The sequence below is a fragment of the Macaca mulatta genome, chromosome 12 (genome assembly GCF_049350105.2).
Source record: "Macaca mulatta isolate MMU2019108-1 chromosome 12, T2T-MMU8v2.0, whole genome shotgun sequence".
NCBI lineage: Eukaryota > Metazoa > Chordata > Mammalia > Primates > Cercopithecidae > Macaca > Macaca mulatta.
The window spans coordinates 76,276,302-76,295,751 of NC_133417.1; the positions used below are offsets into that span (position 1 = coordinate 76,276,302).

At 40.4% G+C, this 19,450-nt stretch overlaps 1 protein-coding gene across 1 annotated transcript in view; it reads right to left on the reverse strand.

The window, feature by feature from the left end:
• Positions 1-1,079: 1,079 nt before the first annotated feature.
• Positions 1,080-19,450, reverse strand: part of METTL8 (methyltransferase 8, tRNA N3-cytidine) — a 101,088-nt gene continuing 82,717 nt past the window's right edge. Inside the window, 8 exon segments of the mRNA XM_028830838.2 lie at positions 1,080-1,567; positions 2,967-3,032; positions 3,172-3,278; positions 8,795-8,934; positions 9,793-9,856; positions 15,207-15,256; positions 17,259-17,301; positions 17,303-17,597. Coding sequence (XP_028686671.1) covers positions 1,377-1,567; positions 2,967-3,032; positions 3,172-3,278; positions 8,795-8,934; positions 9,793-9,856; positions 15,207-15,256; positions 17,259-17,301; positions 17,303-17,597 — 956 coding nt within the window. The 3' untranslated portion in view covers positions 1,080-1,376.

The following is a 19,450-nucleotide window of genomic DNA, read 5'->3' on the forward strand; positions in this document are numbered from 1 at the left end:
GCTACTCCATAGGCAGAGCAGCCCCAAGGGCTACTGGTTGCCCATTTTTATGGTTATTTCTTGATTATATGCTAAACAAGGGATGGATTATTCAGGCCTCCCCTTTGTAGACCATATAGGTAACTTCCTGATGTTGCCATGACATTTGTAAACTGTCATGGCACTGGTGGGAGTGTAGCAGTGAGGATAGCCAGAGGACACTCTCATTGCCATCTTGGTTTTGGTGGCATTTGGCCGGCTTCTTCACTGCAACCTGTTTTATCAGCAAGGTCTGCATGACCTGTATCTTGTATTGACTTCCTATCTCATCCTGTGACTAAGAATGCCTTAACCTCCTGGGATTGCAGCCCAGTAGGTCTCAGCCTCATTTTACACAGTCCCTATTCAAGATGAAGTTGCTCTGGTCAAAAGCCCCTGATACAAGAGCTTGTCAGCTTACATATCTTTTTTTAAAAATTTTTGAGATGAGGTCTTACCCTGTCATTCAGTTTGGAGTGCAGTGGTACAATCTCAGCTCACTGCAACCTCTGCCTCCCAGGCTCAAGTGATCCTCCCACATCAGTCTCCCGAGTAGCTGGGACCACAGGTATGTGCCACTATGCCTGGCTAATTTTTGTATTTTTGGTAGAGACAGGGTTTCGCCATGTCCAGGCTGGTCTCAAACTCCTGACCTGAAGCGATCTGCCTGCCTCAATCTCCCAAAGTGCTGGGATTACAAGTGTGAGCCACTACACCTGGCCTAACAACATGTACATCTAAGAATAGCCTGAAAATAATGTTAGCATGGGTTATACTTCCCCAATTTTAGGAAAGGAAAGAGGAACTAAAATTCGATTTCAGGTGTCAGCCCCTGAATTAAAGAAAAAAAAGTGGGAGAAAATAGACAACAACAAGACAAAAAATAATACACTTTGACTTTGGGCTTGTTGTAGCTTTCCCTGGAAACAAGGTGTGCTTTCTCTCTGCAATCAGATGACAATGGGAAGAGTCAGACTGTGTTTGGGAACTGGTTTTCTAAGCCCAAACAAACAAACAATTTTTTTTACTTGCAAAAAATGTCAAGTTACGATTTCTCAAAATTACCTGACATAATACTAATTTAATTGAATGCTTATAAAATTCAAGAAATAAGCAAAATGGTTAGATGTAATAAATTCAAACAAGCTCGGCATATCAAGTTTTCAAAGCACAGAAAAAGGCACACTGTGCCAAACCACTTACATGTGCTTAAAATGTACAAAGGAGCTCACCTATGACAAAACAGCAGGAAACACAAATTCTCTTCTTTTTTTCTCATTGTCTTTTGAGAAACGAAAGACTTATAGTAGTCCTTGAATAGCAGTCCTCTGGCTTTGTACCTTAACATGTTACAAAGTTCAGTCTTGAGAAAGGAGTGTAGATACCATATTGGAGCTATTCTGAGTCTGGTGCAATGGTTTCTGGAATTTGCCTTGAACCCACACTCGGTGCATTTTCACTTGTTTTTTCCTATTAACTTGTAAGCGGCGATCAACCAGATTTTGCTTTTCATCTAAACTGGCTTTGCAAAACATACTGTGGACTTCCCCTGTGAGACAAAAATGGCAATAAAAGATATGACATGTGACTAGGGATGGGGGAGGTAAGGAATAGAACATTGATGGAGTAACTGACCATCTAAATTTCATTTATACAAGAAACACTCTTTAGAACAATTTGGTGAAGGAAACCAATGAAACCAAGCGAGTTTCTTCTACTTCACAAAAATACACCATGCATATAAAAATACACCTGTTTACAGACTGCCACGGCAGACATCAACAGATATATAAAACTATTGGTTGCAGCTTTCAATATTTTGAAACGTGCTCCCTTTCTGAGTTTTTGTTGGTTTACAAAAACCCAAAATGGCAGATTATAAAAGTACTCACATAAATTTGGGAAAATCCTTGAATGCAGCATTTACTTGGCACTGTCAGAAATGCATTTTTAAAAATGAGAAATTCGTTGGGCATAGTGGCTCATGCCTGTAATCCCAGCACTTTCAGAGGCTGAAGCAGGCAAATCACCTGAGGTCAGGAGTTAGAGACCACCCTGGTGAAACCCCATCTCTAATAAAAATACAAAAATTACCTAGGTATGGAGGTGGGTGCCTGTAATCCCAGCTACTTGGGAGGCTGAGGTGGGAGAATCGTTTGAACTGGAGAAGTGGAGACTGCAGTGAGCTGAGATTGTGCCACTGCACTCCAGCCTAGGCAACAGAGGGAGACTCTATCTCAAAAAAAAAAAAAAGAGAAATTAGCTAAAGATGAGTAATTTTCCTTCTTTCTATTTTGAAAATGTACTGTTTTTTTAGACATAAGGTTCATTCTGCTGCCCAGGCTGGAGCACAGTGGTCCAATCATACCTCACTGTAGCCTCATCTGCCCTGGCTCAAGTGATCCTCCCACCTTAGCCTCCCAAGTAGCTGGGACTACAGGTATGCACCACCAGCCCGGCTAATTTAAAAAAATTTGTTTTGTAGAGACAGAGTCTCGTCTAGGCTGGTCTCAAATTCCTGGCTTCAAGCAATCTTCTCACTTTCACCTCCCAAAGTGATGGAATTACAGGTGAGCACCCCTGTGATGGGCCAAGATAAGTAATTTTCTATAAACTTATCAAATGTCCTCCTCTGGTTGTGGTATATCATCAATTTTTTTTATATCTAGGCTAACAATATCTCCAAAATGGAACAGCCTTCACCTTCATCTGGGTATGAGGGTAAAACAAGAGCCTCTTTAAAGCAGTTTCAACTGGAAAAAGATTAAAAAATAAACGGCCATTTTCAACCTTTTACGTAGACCAGTTATAAGCATCAAAGTATGAAGACATCTAATGCTTAATCAATGATAGAAGCCTCAGTTTTATAGCTTCTGAGCTATAATCTATGAGATAATAAAAAACAAGAACAATTATGACCAATCATTTCCTCTTGTAGATTAGCATACCTTTTGTAAAGAAATATGCTCTGGTACCATCTCCTCGAACATAAAAATTTTCAGATAAACAACATTCTGAAAAAAATTGTGAAAAGAGAGACTTTTAAGGGTATTCCTTAAAAAAAAGAAACAACAACTAAATACTTTGATGTGAAATATAATCAAGGCATCTTTAGAACACTTAAAAATAACCTCAAACTGAATATACTATTACCCTTTTTAAAACGAAGCTGAGTCTTATCATATCTTCCATAGTCTCGAAATAACAGCATTCCCCCAGGTTTCAGTAACTTGGACAGTCGGTTTACAACACCTTGCATCCTTTGAAAACAAAGTATTAAAAAGATACCCAGTTTGTGGAAATCTTGTTTTATATGCTAGCTTTAACTTTGTTGAAGACAAAATAAGAAAAGCTTGATAAGGCCAAAGAAATCTAAACCATAAACGTAAGGCTAACAAAAATAAAAATATTTTGTAAAGAAGGAAAAAAGAATACCAACTTGCTAAATGACTAGATTCAAAAGTCCTAGAGTATCAAGAAATCACCCAAATGGCCAGAGTGGTAACTTCACAGAGCTTGATGTATGATGTCAAAGCTAAACTTCAAAACCACAGATGTTTCCTGGTACTTACAGAAAATGAAGGTAGTTCTGAGACAGATAAAAACTGACTGTGCTTCATTTTTCTTGCAAGATAAAAAATATGACAAAGCCATCCCAAGTTGTACATATCTAAAGAGGGAATATCTTTCCTCCAAAATGAGCTCATTCTCCTTTTGACTTCTTTATTTAGTTCAGAGGTACCACCATCATTCACCTCATGAAGAGAAATTATTTTTCTTCCACTATCCTCTCCATTGGCCATAAAATTCTATGTCCTCTTTAATTTTTATTTTTAATGACATCTTTGATATTTCCTGTCTTTTTTGTTTCCCATTGGTACTCCCTTAGTACCAACCTCTATATCCTGAGGCCTGGAAACAAATCTGCTTCCTAACACGCTGTATTATTCTCCCTGTCAATCCTTCCTGCATGTTATCGATGAATAATTCTGTTTAAAATGATAATTTTGTCAAATCATCTCCTTGCTCAAAAACTTTCATGATTTTAATCCATAGGATAAAATTTTAGTATCTTAGTTGAGCTCTTAAGATCTCCTACTACTGACCCCAATTAATCTTTCCAACAGTTTTCCAATCTGAAGCAGCTCCCCTAGCCAAACTGTCATGCTTGGCCCTGAGCAGCCTCTGCCTTTGCTCACATGGTTCTTCCTCAAAGAATTCTCTCCTCCTTACTGTCTGCCTATTTAAATTTTATTCACATTCCAAGCCTAGTTCAACATCAGGGAGCCTTTGCTTTTCTCCTTTACTGTTTATTCTACTTATCTGGCTTTCAGTCAAATGTAATCCCTTATAGCTGCTCTTGATTTAGTGTTTTTCGCTAAGTGTTCATGGCTTTATGTGTGATTATGGGCCAGGGATGGCATAGATTTCAGATCTCATATTCATTCTGAGTGACGGCATTGGCTGCCTACAGAGCTCTGAGAAGGACTCATAAAGCTCAGTGGGAGTTACAGAGTACAAAATCGATTATCAATGTCTGCCATGGGCAGAGAATGGTAAATGCAAGCTTGTGTGCTAAGTCCTTGTCTCTGCCTTATCTAAGCTACTTAAAGCTGCTGAGGTTTTCTTATTTGAAAAAAATGAAAAGTTTGAATCAGATAATCTGTAAATTCCTTTCAATTAAGACATTGTTCAGTGGAATAGTGAGGTAAAACTCAGATTATGTCATATTACGAAGGAAGCAGATATTGAGAAAATGAAAGCAACTATAAAATAAGAGAGAAGTAGGACAGAAGGAGGTGGCATGATTAGGTGAAAAGCCCTTTTTAAAGAACTAGAACATAAGGACATAAAAGAAAAAAAGAAACGTATTTTTTGTTTATTTTATTACAGGTTATTTTCACACTGTGCTTATATCGTAGGCTTTGCCAATGAAGGAAAATCATATCTAAACCTTAAAATATTCACTTTCAGGATAAATATTTTATGTACATAGCAAAATCTTTCTGTAATTGTTAGTAAAACAAGCATGAAACTAAAATGCAGAAAAATAAACAAACACTTTAAAATGTAGCCGCCTCCTCCTGCACATCCTTTCCTCTCAGCTATCCTTTAATGTCTGGGGTTGAGGATAAAGGTAAGGAAGGGGAGCTACTTTTCTTGATAATCTCATCTTGGTTCATAGTGCAGCTCCCGATACAATTCCTGAGAACTGCAGGTGGGGGTGGGCTGGGGGTGAGATGGACAAGACAGGAATGGTATGAAGCCCCTTTTCTTTCTTCACCCTACTTGGGCCAACTCTGCTGTCTTCACTTATCTCTGGATAGAGGGAGAGGAAAAGGAAAAGAAGAGACAAAAAATGTATAGACTGCCTGCTTTATGCTTGGCTCTGTAATATTTTATTTTATTTTATTTATTTTTTTTGAGACAGAGTCTCACTCTGTCACCCAGGCTGGAGTGCAGTGGCTATGATCTCGGCTCACTGCAAGCTCCGCCTCCTGGGTTCACGCCATTCTCCTGCCTCAGCCTCCCGAGTAGCTGGGATTACAGGCGCCTGCCACCACGCCCGGCTAATTTTTTGTATCTTTAGTAGAGACAGGGTTTCACCGTGTTAGCTAGGATGGTCTCGATCTCCTGACCTTGTGATCCGCCTGCCTCAGCCTCCCAAAGTGCTGGGATTAGAGGTGTGAACCACTGCGCCCGGCCAGCTCTGTAATATTGTGTACTTCCATTTCAGTGACAAGAAGGACAACTCACTCTTCTTTTGTAGCCACCTACAATTTATTCCCATTTAAGCTGGGTCCTCCAGACTCAGGATCTAGCCAAATTGCTTGCCACTTACTTGTGCCTGAATTTTCCAAGCTACCAAGATGCTACTTTTCTAGAACTTTTCTGGGGTTGAATCTACTACTATAGTCCTAAGTGACACTATAGACATTGCCTTGCCTTTAGTTTTTTCTTTTTTTGAGACAGGGTCTTACTCACTGTCACCCAGGCTAGAGTACAGTGGCGTGATCTTGGCTCACTGCAACCTCCATCTCCCAGGTTCCAGCAATTCTCCTGCCTCAGCCTCCAGAGTAGCTGGGATCAAAGGCGTGTGGTACCACGCCCAGCTAATTTTTGTATTTTTATTATTTATTTATTTTTTTGAGATGGAGTCTCACTCTGTCTTGCTCAAGGCTGGAATACAGTGGCACGATCTCTGCACAGTGCAGTCTCTGCCTTCCAGTTTCAAGCAATTCTCCTGTCTCAGCCTCGCGAGTAGCTGGGACTACAGGTGTGTGCCACCACACCCGGCTAATTTTGTATTTTTGGTAGAGACGGGGTTTCACTATGTTGGCCAGGCTGGTCTTGAATTCCTGACCTCAGGTGATCCACCTGCCTTGGCCTCCCAAAGTACTGGGATTACAGGCGTGAGCCACAGCACCCAGCCTTTTATTTGTTTTTTGAGACAAGGTCTTGCTTTGTCGTCCAGGCTGGAGTGCAGTGGTGCAATCTTGGCACACTGCAACCTTCACCTCCTGGGTTCAAACGACCCTTCTGCCTCAGCCTCCCCAGTAGCTAGGATCACAGGCCTGTGCCACCACAACCAGCTAATTTTTCTATTTTTAGTAGAGATGGGGGTTTCACCATGTTGGCCAGGCTGGTCTTGGACTCCTGGCCTCAAGTGATCCTCCTGCCTCGGCCTCCCAAAGTGTTGGGATTACAAGTGTGAGCCACTGCTCCTGGCCTGCCTTGCCTTTTTTTTTTTTTTTTTTTTTTTTGAGATGGAGTCTTGCTCTGTTGCCCGGGCCAGTTCACTGCAACCTCTGCCTCCTAAGTTCACGCCATTCTCCTGCCTCAGTCTCCCGAGTAGCTGGGACTACAGGCACCCACCACCATGCCCGGCTAATTTTTAAAAATATTTTTAGTAGAGATGGGGTTTCACTGTGGTAGCCAGGATGGTCTCCATCTCCTGACCTCGTGATCCGCTCACCTCAGCCTCCCAGAGTGCTGGGATTACAGGGGTGAGCCACCGTGCCCGGCCCGGCCTGCCTTGCCTTTTAAAAAAATTTACTATTGTCCCTTTTCTATTCATTCACCTTATTTTTCGATCATTTCTATGTAGGTAAGACAGTGGTCACTGTCATGATACATCTAAATTCATTTTATAATAAATAGAATGAAATGCTATATGATAGACACAATCTTCCCAAGGCATCTGCTTTCTCTTCTCTTTTTTTTTTTGAGACAGAGTTTCACTCTCATTGCCTAGACTGAAGTGCAATGGCACAGTCTCAGCTCACTGCAACCTCCACCTCCTGAGTTCAAGCAATTCTCCTGCCTCAGCCTCCCAAGTCGCTGGGATTACAGGCACCCACCACCATGCCTGGCTAATTTTTATATTTTTCAGTAAAGACGACGTTTCACCATGTTGACCAGGCTGGTCTGGAACTCCTGACCTCAGGTGATCCACCCACCTCGGCCTCCCAAAGTGCTGAGATTATAGGCATGAACCACTGCACCCGGCCTTTCTCTTCTCTTTAACATTCAATTCAAATCACGAGAAAATACATTATCTGAACTAATTTCAAATAGTCTTTTTGTGGCTATGTGTAGAATTTAAATGTTTCTTGTTATGGGTATCAAATGGGAAATCTTGTTCTCTATCCGCCTCCTCCATCCTTTTAACTGTTCATATGAGGATACCAAACACATAGATGACATCTTTCTATTAGTACCTGAACAATGCCTACAGTCTAAACAGATTAGCAGAAAGAAATAGGTTATAGAAACTGGGAGGAAACAGTAGCTTCATAAAACCTGACATACCTCACTAGGTGCTAATGTATCTTATTTCAGATTTATTTGGAAATGGAATTTATTCTTCTACAAGTAATCAAAGTGCTCACTTCTCAATGGGAAGTAAAAGAATTATAAAGGTCCTAGTGGCCTTTTAATTGCAAAGAAATAAGCACATGGTGACTCAGTTTCTATGGAAAAAGGTCATCATACTCATCAAACAAAAAGTGGTTGATGCCAAGTCTGTATCTCCTACCAGGAAACTATGAGAACCCAATGTTAAGAAACCTTATGAAAGCACAGACCTGATACTTACCCTTTAATACATAGAAGGTGGCAAGATTTAAGAAAGGTAATCATTTTAATTGCTGGTAATATCTCTTTATGTTTTCTCTCTGGAGAAAAGCTATGTTTATAGTTTTAAAACACTCTATGAAACTTTAAGTCATAAATATTTAAATGATGGCATCAGGCTAACCTTAGATCATAAAGTTCCAAGGATAATCTGGCAAATCTTAATAACTCCTAATTCCCTAGTGTGCTTCTTTAGAACAAAATTTTTAAAGCCCATCAACAGGCCTGTGTGAAGCCAAACAGATCCCAAGCCCACCTCTTCATGAACATTCAGGAAGACACTACACTAAAGATGTTTGTTTCTGATCGCCAAGTACAATTTCCCTCTTGGGAGTCTATTAGATTGTTCTGAATTTGTAATTTCCTTGAAGCACTGTCACTTTTAATAGGTATGTGTCTTGCCAGAATATGCTCACTTCATTCTGACAGTGACAGAAAGCTCATTAATGAAGTAGTCTGACCAGTTTCTGTCTAAAAGTACGAAGAAAGGAAAAACTGCCATTAAAAGGCTCCATATTATACATAATGTCGCTCACTAAATAATAAATTCAAAAATTGTCATTTTTGCTTTGATAGTTCTGAAAACCACTACTGATAAAGGAGCTTTACACATCTGCTTTGCCCTTTCGTCTTCATTTACCTGTCAGGATGAATAGAAGAGAGCACAAAGACAAGGAGAATGACATCCAGGATCCCATCTGGAAAAGGGTAAGGTAAGCCATCATCACATACATCATGAACAAAGGCAAAACACTGGGCTGCTCTGTAGGACGAGTGTGACTGTCATGATAAAGGAACAGAAAGCAAAAAGAGGACTTAGTAGACTTCCGGGTTTTTTTTTTTTTTAATAAAAAGGTCAAAATTTTAACCTTTTCTCCCAAAAGCCTTTCCTCTGTCAATCTGAACACTTTTTTCCAATTCAGTATTGTTAGCTTATTTCCAGCTGCCCTAAAAAAATTAAGGCTAGCTCTTGGCCTTGATAACAAATATCCTTCGCAATCCCTTTTTAACTTTAAAAGTAGAGGAGGGTATTCTGAGTTAGCAGATAGTATTATTAGAGGTCTGCTCTGGGTTGCTGTTTCTGAACTTAAAGAGGTTCTGCTTGGACTACAATTATTCATGGGCAGGTATACATTCTAAATTTTGTAGGTCAGTACCCTTTCTGGTCATTTCTTATGTGCTGTTGGCCTTTCTTTCTTTCTTTCTTTTCTTTCTTTCTCTCTTTCTCTCTGTCTCTCTCTCTCTCTCTCTCTCTCTTTCTTTCTTTCTTTTAGACAGATTCTTTCTCTGTCACCAGGCTGGAGTGCAATGGTGTGATCTTGGCTCACTGCAACCTCTGCCTCCCGGGTTCAAGCCATTCTCCTGCCTCAGCCTCCCGAATAGCTGTGACTACAGGCATGTGCCACCACACCCAGCTAATTTTTTTATTTTTAGTAGAGATGGGTTTCACCATGTTGGCCAGCCTGGTCTCAAACTCCTGACCTCAGGTGATCTGCCCACCTCGGCCTCCCAAAGTGCTGGGATTACAGGCATGAGCCACCACGCCCCACCTCTAGTGATCTTAAAATCAAAACAACTTTTATTTTTCTGGGGTAATACCTTAGGCATCAGTTGGTATGATTCCTGGGAGTAGCATACCTTTATGAGCTCCCCAGCTCCAGAAGCAAAATCACAACAATACAGAAAGGACTCTGGAGAGTTCCTATGAAGATGGAAGAAATATTTATTTATTTTTTTGGAGACAAGGTCTTGCTCTGTTCCCCAGGTTGGAGTACAGTAACGCGACCATAGCTCACTATAACCTTGAGCTCTTGGGCTCTAGCGATTGTCCTTCCTCAGCCTCCTGAGTAGCTAGGACTACAGATGTGCCTTACCATGCCCAGCTAATTTTAGATTTTTTTGTAGAGATGGGGTCTCACCATGTTGCCCAGGCTGGTCTTGAACTATTGTTCTCAAATGATCCTCCTGCCTCAGTCTCTCAAACTGTCAGGATCATAGGTGTGAGCCCCTGTGCTCGGCCAGGAGAAATATTTATATCTGGAGTCCAGAAATGCTCAAACTAGAGAAGAAAGGAAACTGTAGGTCTGACTCGTTAATAAGTATTTCCACCCCCACCCCTCAGCTTTTTTTTGAGACAGGGTCTCGCTCTGTCACCCAGGCTGGAGCACAGTGGCACAATCACAGGTCACTGCAGCCTCGACCTCTGGGGCTCAAGTGATTCTCCCGCCTCATCCTCCTGAGTAGCTGGAACTACAGATGCATGCCACTGTGCCTGGCCAATAGGCGATATGATTTTTAATTGGCCTCTTCTTAACTTAAATATGTTCTGTTTGGCCTTTATTTGAAATTCAGTAATGATGGCTGGTTCATGGTTACTAAGGCAGTCATATACTCTGAAATTTGTAGGCCAGTACTCCTCCTGATTATACTGTGTATGCTGGTATCAAATAATCATTGCATCATGTTGCTTAGTACCATGTCTGAACTACAGAAAGAGTTCAGCATGTCATTAAACAGTAAGGATGGTCCTGGCTCTCATGGGTTTTCTAGTCTAGTTGGCAACATAATTGGTTTTATACAACTTCTACAGGGGTGTGGAGAGGGCCAGCACCCTGAGGTATAAGTCTTAAAATTTCTGAAGGAGGAGGTTAATATCGTTAAGTGACAAGAAGGGGAAATGGTTGAAGAGTTTAGAAGTGGGAGTCACATGCAGGGATGAGAAGCAGCACTAATCCTGAGAGCCCAAACTGGTATATGGCAGGATAAAAAGGTGGGCCTTGAAGCATATCATTAAGACTTCTAATCTGACTCAAGAAGCATTCCAAGCAAGGCGAACTTCTAAATAAATATGGAATATAAGCCCAAATATGCATTTAGCAAAATCTGACCCAGGCTCAGGTTATACTCTTTTTTTTATTTTTGAGATGAAGTTTCGCTCTTGTTGCCCAGGCTGGAGTGCAATGGCACGATCTCGGCTCACTGCAGTCTCTGCCTCCTGGGTTCAAGCAATTCTCCTGCCTCGCCTCCCAAGTAGCTGAGATTACAGGCATGCACTACCACAGCCGGCTAATTTTGTATTTTTAGTAGAGATGGGGTTTCACCATGTTGGTAAGGCTGGTCTTAAACTCCTGACCTCAGGTGATCCACCCACCTCGGACTCCCAAAGTGCTGGGATTACAGGAGTGAGCCACTGTGCCTGGCCTCAGATTATATTCTTAAAGGCAACTCATTGATGAATAACTATGTTAACATATAATTCACTCATTCTATGGCACTAGGGATTTGCATTCATTTTAAGATCTATCCAAATAAGTTAAAGTATGATGAATAGGATTTGTTTATGAAAAGCTAACCTGAATCAAAGTTAAATCAAAGTTACTGAATCAAAGTTAAAACTTGTACTGCTTGGTCTTTTCTCATCTGTCAAACAAAAATAGCACTTTACTTCTACATGTTCCCCTGTTGTTTCCTATGAAATCCATGTAATTGTGACTTGTAATTTGCTGGGTGGTTTGAAATATATTTGAAATGTTATCAGCAAACACTCAGATACATGTAGCACTATGTGGCTAAAGGTTAAGGGCAAGGGCTTTGGAACCAGACTGCCTAAGGTTTGATTCTCAGCTTTACTACTTAGTTGCGTGACCTTGGGCTAGTTGCTTAATCTCTTCTTTAATTCAGTCCCCTCATCTTTAAAAAAGAGATAAACATGGCATCTAAGATGGTTGTTTGAAGTGAATGGATTCTTATAGCTAAAGTTTCCAGAAAGGTGTCTGACTCAGAGTAAGCACTCAATAAATGTTAGTCATTATTATAATTGTTGTTGCTATTATTATCGTCACTATTATTATTAAAGGAGATTGCTTTTGCCTTCCAGGAACTTAAACACTAACATAGTCCTCTAAAACAAAACAAAACAAAACCAAACCCAAAAAACTTCCATATAGCTCAAAATGCTTTTCTGGACACTGGTATGTCTAGCTCATTATAAAAGGTTTGCAGTCTACCTGTGGGCAGTAAAAAACCGAATACCCATAAGATATAGAACAGTCTAGGAGCTAAAGGAAAGCATGTGCCATTTGCCATGTGTCCTGCCAGGGTGGCAGCATGACCTCCGAGATGGAATTCCCACTGCATCAGCAGCCCAGGTTGATGTCTTGTGACCACTCAATGACTTCCCAGAACCTTTCTGTAAAATCAGCTGACTACCTTGGCCCTTCTCCCAGCAAACAGGTGTAAATATCACTACTACCACCACACCACCAAGGACTCTCTTGGCAGGGGTTTATGAATTAAATGATCCTTGGAGAATGATATGACCTCTTCATTTTAGAGGTCTAATTATGGTAAAATATTCTGAAAATGTAAAACATTAATCCTATACTCTCTAAAAGTAGTAAAACATAATTTCTTAAGCAGAAAAAAAAAAGTCTAATCATTCCTTTGGAAGGCTAATCACTGGTTGCCTTTTAAAGATGAATTAATTATCTCAGGTTATTGAGCTACAGTAATTTCTAAAACACGGGTAAGAGGGAAAGAAAGACACAGCCAAAAAGAAGGAGTTAGGGAGTGAGGAACCAAGAGCTTGCAATTACAAGCTGAAGGGAGAAGCAGAGAGGTGAAAAATATAACTAGCAAGTGGGGGAATCAGAGATATTAATCAGGTAATATGTTTTGAGCTCTAACTATGCTGTACTGTTAGGCAACCTGGGAAATCAGATTAGGATAAAATATGCCCTCTGCCTTAAGGAATATAAAAAGTGGTTGGAGAGACAAGGAAGGCATAAAGAAATGACACGCTAAATAATACCTTGAGATCAGTCATAAAGTAACACACAATCAACTGCCATTGTAGTGTATTTATGTGTATTATAAGCTCAGAGATCACTGGGGTAAAGGAATATGGGTATGTGACATAAGGAAATTGGAAATTTCAGCCCAGAAACTAGAAAAAGGAAAACAAAACTAACAAAAACACAAAGAGAAAGGACATTCAGAACTGTAAATTTACCAGCATCACACATGCCTGGCCACATTAGCTGGTTATTAAATAATAGTAGGGAATTACTCGCTATTCATTATGTTAGATTTACAACAATATTAGAGAGTATACTAAGTTTTGGGAACTATATCCCAAATAATCAAAGATAAAGTGTCATGATGTTGGCATTATATTGGTAATTGTTGAATTGAGGTGGTGGGCATATGGAAATTCACTGTACTCTTTGCTTTTCTGAATGCTTTATTTTTTATTAAAAAATTTTTTTTTGAGACAGAGTCTCTTGCTCTGTCACCCAGGCTGGAGTGCAGTGGTGTGATCTCAGCTCACTGCAACCTCTGCCTTCCGGGTTCAAGCGATTCTCCTGCGTCAGCCTCCTGAGTAGCTAGGATTACAAGTGTGCACCACCACACTCAGCTAATTTTTGTAATTTTAGTAGAGACAGGGTTTCATCATGTTGGCCAGGCTGGTCTTGAACTCCTGACCTCAAGTGATCTGCCTGCCTTGTCCTCCCAAAGTGTTGGGATTACGGGTATGAGCCACCGCACCAGGCCCCAGATGCTTTTACATTTTCATAATAAAAAATTTAAAAGATCACATCATTTAAAAATATGCATAAAGACTGAAAGGAATTAAAACAAAAATTTTGTCATTGGCTATGTTAGGATGATGGGGATGATGAGTGATTCCCTCCCTCCCCTTTCCCTCTAATGGAAATGTTCTGCAATGTGCTAATGCTGATTTTATAATGGAAAAATAATGTGTAAACTTAAAAAAGAACAGAGCTTGGCAGACTGGCCATAGATAAAAGGTGTTTGAAGAGTTTTGTGTGTTCATCATGGAAAGAGTAAAAGACACAGGTGAAATGCTGAACAGGAAGGGTGAGCCTGGAGCAAATCTCTGTCTCTGTAGTCAAACTCTGCTTTTTTTTTTTTTTTTTTTTTGTGAGACGAAGTCCTGCACTGTTGCCTGGGCTGGAGTACAGTGGTGCATCTCAGCTCACTGCAAGCTCCACCTCATGGGTTCAAGTGATTCTCCTGTCTCAGCTTCCCAAGTAGCTGGGATTACAGGTGCCCGCCACCACACCCAGCTAATTTTTTGTATTTTTAGTAGAGATGGGGTTTTACCATATTGGCCAGGCTGGTCTTGAACTCCCGACCTTGTGATTTGCCTGCCTCGGCCTCCCAAAGTGCTGGGATTACAGGCACGAGTCACTGCGCCCAGCTGCTTTTTTGAGTCTTAGGATGAGTTGCTGCTACCTCCAAATAATTTTAAGCCTAGACACAATGATTTGGCATGCAAACATCTTACATAGGGTGTTGCTTCAGAAGGGATGACAAAATGAGGGTTAAGTTGTAAGCTTTACATTCAGTTCTCTATATGTAAAATGACATCTAAGTATCCAGGAAGAGTAAATAAGCTCTGAAGTTTAGCAGTTCACAGCTCAGTGGAAGGATGAACTCACTTCCTCTTTTTTTTTTTTTTTTGAGACTGAGTTTTGCACTTGTTGCCCAGACTGGAGTGCAATGATGCAGTTGGGTCACTGCAACCTCCGCCTCCTGGTTCAAGCAGATTCTCCTGCCTTACCCTCCCAAATAGCTGGGATTACAGGCATGTGCCACCATGCCTGGCTAATTTTGTATTTTTAGTAGAGGCGGGGTTTCACTGTGTTGGTCAGGCTGGTCTCGAACTCCGGACCTCAAGTGATCCACCCACCTCAGTCACCCAAAGTGCTGGGATTACAGGCATGAGCCACCATGCCTGGTCCGCTTCCTCTTTTCTTATTCTCTCATACATATACACATAAGCTTAAAAAATTACTTCAAAACAATGATGGACAACCCATGGCTATGAAACACTATGTTCAGAGTAATTCCCAGTTCACATGAAAGTAGACATTGAGATTAAGACATTTCTTTTGAAATTTGCTTGAGCCACTGTTCATATAAGAATTAGAAACACTACTGGCACACACATGACAATATTTTCCCAGAATTTCTCAACATTCCATAAATATGTAAAATTCTGTAGAAAGAAAACTCTTAAAACTCACTGCAAAGTGTTCAAAATTGGAAACACACTATTTCCAGCTCCACAACCAACCTAAAATCAAAAGAACAAGCAAATATCAAAAAAGCAAGGTTAAATTTTTGTCACCAATGTCAGATTTTCTATTAAACAAAAAAACAATTAGACTCATTGGATCTCTGGGTTTAGTAGAGTTTGCTAAACTCAAAAGCAATGAAATAAATCACAGGAATAAACATTAAGAAATCTGACTATGGAAACGTTTAAAATTTTTACACAACAAAACCCAAAATAAACCAAATTAAAAAATAACCAATACTCTGTGAAGAAAACTGCAATATATATGATAAAGGGCAGGGCTCATTAGAAAGAAAAGGATAAGCAGAGAAAAAAAAATGGACAAAACGCAAAAGAAGTACAAATGATTCTAAACATTTGAATTATGTGACCTACTTAGTAATCAAAGAAATGCATATTAAAACAAGGCACAATTTTTGTCTAACAAAGTGGGAAACATTAAAATAATATTTCAATCAATGAGGGTGTGATGAAACAGACATACACCATCATGGAATGGTATTAGTACAACTTCTTAGAAAGCAAGTGGGCAATATGTTTTAAAAGTATTAAAAACTTCATAAATTATGAACTAGAAAATCTAAGCTAAAACAATAAAAGAAAATGCAGCTAAAGTCTATACCCAAAGATGTTTGCTTCAGAAAACCTGAAAACAACTAAAATGTCCAGTAGTGTGAAAATAGATAGGTAAAATTATAGTACTCCACATAGTAAAATATTTTCTAGCCATGAAAATATAGAGAATTTTTAAAGATAGTGAAAACTGCTTATGATACCATGTTAAATAGAAACAAACAAAACTTAGAATACATGTACAGTAATAAACAAAAGAAGAAAAAGGTCAGCCGGGCGCCATGGCTCCTGCCGGTAATCCCAGCACTTTGGGAGTCTAAGGCGGGCGGATCACCTGAGGTCAGGAGTTCAAAACCAGCCTGGCCAACATGGCGAAACCCTGTCTCTACTAAAAATACAAAAAAATTAGCTGGGTGTGGTGGCAGGCGCCTGTAATCCCAGCTACTCGGGAAGCTGAGGCAGGAGAATCGCTTGAACCCAGGAGGCAGAAGCTGCAGTGAGCTAAGATGGCACCACTGCACTCCAGCCTGGGCAACAAGAACAAAATTCTTGTCTCAAAAAAAAAAAAAAAGGCCGGGCGCGGTGGCTCAAGCCTGTAATCCCAGCACTTTGGGAGGCCGAGACGGGCGGATCACGAGGTCAGGAGATCGAGACCATCCTGGCTAACACAGTGAAACTCCGTCTCTACTAAAAATACAAAAACTTAGCCGGGCGAGGTGGCAGGCGCCTGTAGTCCCAGCTACTCGGGAGGCTGAGGCAGGAGAATGGCGTGAACCCGGGAGGCGGAGCTTGCAGTGAACTGAGATCCGGCCACTGCACTCCAGCCTGGGTGACAGAGCGAGACTCCGTCTCAAAAAAAAAAAAAAAAAAAACAAAAACCAAAAAAAAAAAAAAAAAAAGAAGAAAAAGGTCACTAAAATGTTAATGGTGGTTAAATCCTTTGTTCGTAGGATTGGTGATAATTTATCTCCTCGTTAGCAAATTTTCTCTAATCAGTATACATTGCCTTTAAAATCAGAAAGACAGGGTTTAGTTGTAAAAATAGAAAACCAAGGTTACACCAGATTATAGCAAATTATATATCTCACTTATTTCTATTTCGCCTAAAAAGGGGTAATAACAAAGAGTAAAAATTAAGGCCAAAACTTCATTGGTACTTAAAACTAACCTCAGATTAAAATGAAAACAGACAATTTTTTTTTTAAAAAAAGCACAACAAAACCAAATTTAAACCACAAGCTTAAAACTTGACTGATTAAAAGACATGAGTCCCTTAAATATTATTTATGCACCAAAGTATACTGAATGCTTATTTAGATTTGATAGTTCTCTACCGAAAAAAAATCTGCATTATCAATAAAGTAATACAGAATGTACAGTTTCAAATTATTTGTCACCTCCCATTTTTGTCCCTTAAGCACAGTACCTCTAGTATCCTGAAAGTGGCATTGCTACCGGGAAACAATCCAGTCTAGGTTGGAAAAATCAGATTCTGTTTTGCTTTGACCTTCTGAAGAGCCAGAACTTTTCTCATAATGATTTTTTTCTTCAGGCATAGTAGGACAGTGCATTCTTGAGAAACAATTTGTAGCACTCGTATTTACAAGATCCCATGATGATTCTCTCGCCTTCTCTTCAGGTTTTTGATCAACTGGAAGAATTTCAGGAAATTCCCTCAACAGCCAATTACGATCCTTGAAAAACTTATTCTTATGAATCTTGTAAAATGTGTCCCAGTATTTACTAGCTTCTCTCTCATACTTAACTAAAATAAAGAGGAAAAAGAAAGATTTATTTCACTATGAATTATATTTACTATTAGCTACTATCTTGATAATTAAATATTGTTAAACATATACATTATCATTTATGACAATTATATTTACTAGTGAATAACTTTAATATTATATTTTGATAAAAGGTTGAAACTACAGAGCTTTAATTCTCTCAAAATGTGTCAAAATGTGGGATATTTAGTCCTATCCCTGTAAATCTGCTTCTATCTTAATAGTTTAGCCAATTTTTGTGAGAAATATAATCATGGCAAACAACTTTCTAATTTTGTTATCTTTTTTTTTTTTTTTGAGACGGAGTCTCACTCTGTCGCCCGGGCTGGAGTGCAGTGGCATGATCTTGGCTCACTGCAAGCTCTGCCTCCCAGGTTCATGCCATTCTGCCTCAGCCTCCCAAGTAGCTGGGATTACAGGCCCCCGCCATTGGGCCCAGCTAATTTTTTGTATTTTTAGTAGAGACGGGGTTCACCGTGGTCTCAATCTCCTGACCTCATAATCTGCCCACCTTGGCCTCCCAAAGTGCTGGGATTACAGGCATGAGCCACCGCGCCCAGCCTAATTTTGTTATCTTAACAATCACGCCTGTAATCCCAGCACTTTGGGAGGCCGAGACGGGCGGATCACGAGGTCAGGAGATCGAGACCATCCTGGCTAACACGGTGAAACCTCGTCTCTACTAAAAATACAAAAATCATTAGCCGGGCGAGGTGGCGGCGCCTGTAGTCCCAGCTACTCGGGAGGCTGAGGCAGGAGAATGGCGTGAACCCGGGAAGCGGAGCTTGCAGTGAGTCAATCGCGCCACTGCACTTCAGCCTTGGCGACAGAGCGAGACTCCGTCTCAAAAAAAAAAAAAAATAAGAAAAAAACAATCACATTGTTACCAATAACCTGTGTGGTTTTTTTAAAGAAAGGGCCTGGTGTGGTGGCTCACGAGGTCAGGAGTTCAAGACCAGCCTGGCCAATATACTGAAACCCTGTCTCTACTAAAAATACAAAAAGTTAGCTGGGGGTGGTGGCGGGTGCCTGTAATTCCAGCGACTCAGGAGGTTGCGGCAGGAGAATCACTTGTACCTGGGAGGTGGAGGTTGTAGTGAGGTGAGATTGCACCATTGCACTCCAGCCTAGGCAAAAAGAGTGAAACTCTGTCTCAAAAAAAAGAAAGGATAAGGGCTGGGCGTGGTGGCTCACACCTGTAATCCCAGCACTTTGGGAGGATGAGGCAGATGGACACTTGAGGTAAGGAGTTCGAGACCAGCCTGGCCAACATGTTGAAACCCCATCTCTACTAAAAATACAAAAATTAGCCAGGTGTGGTGGCAGACACCTGTAATCGCAGCTACTCAGGAGGCCGAGGGAGGAGAAATGCTTGAACCCAGGAGGAGGAATTTACAGTGAGCAGAGAATACATCGTCGCACTCCAGCAGACAACAGAGCAAGACTCCGTCTCAAAAAAAAAAAAAAAAAAAAAAAAAAAAAAAAGAGCCTGGTGCAGTGGTTCATGCCCTGTAGTCCAGGTGACTCAGGAGGCTGGGGCAGGAGGACTGCTTGAGCCCAGGAGTTTAAGGCTGCAATGAGCAATAATTGTGCCACTGCACTCCAGCCTGGGCAACAGAGTGAGACCCTGTCTCATAAATAAATATAAAAAAGAAAGGATACCTCATTTTTAATGTATTTACAAATACAATTTCAGCATAACAAATGTCCTAATTGGTGATCAGACAGGAAATTTCAAAATTATAAACAACACAATTTAAGAGCTAAAAGGATCCATTGGAATAATTTACTCCAACCCCCTCTTTTTGCATTTGAAGAAAGGACCTAAATT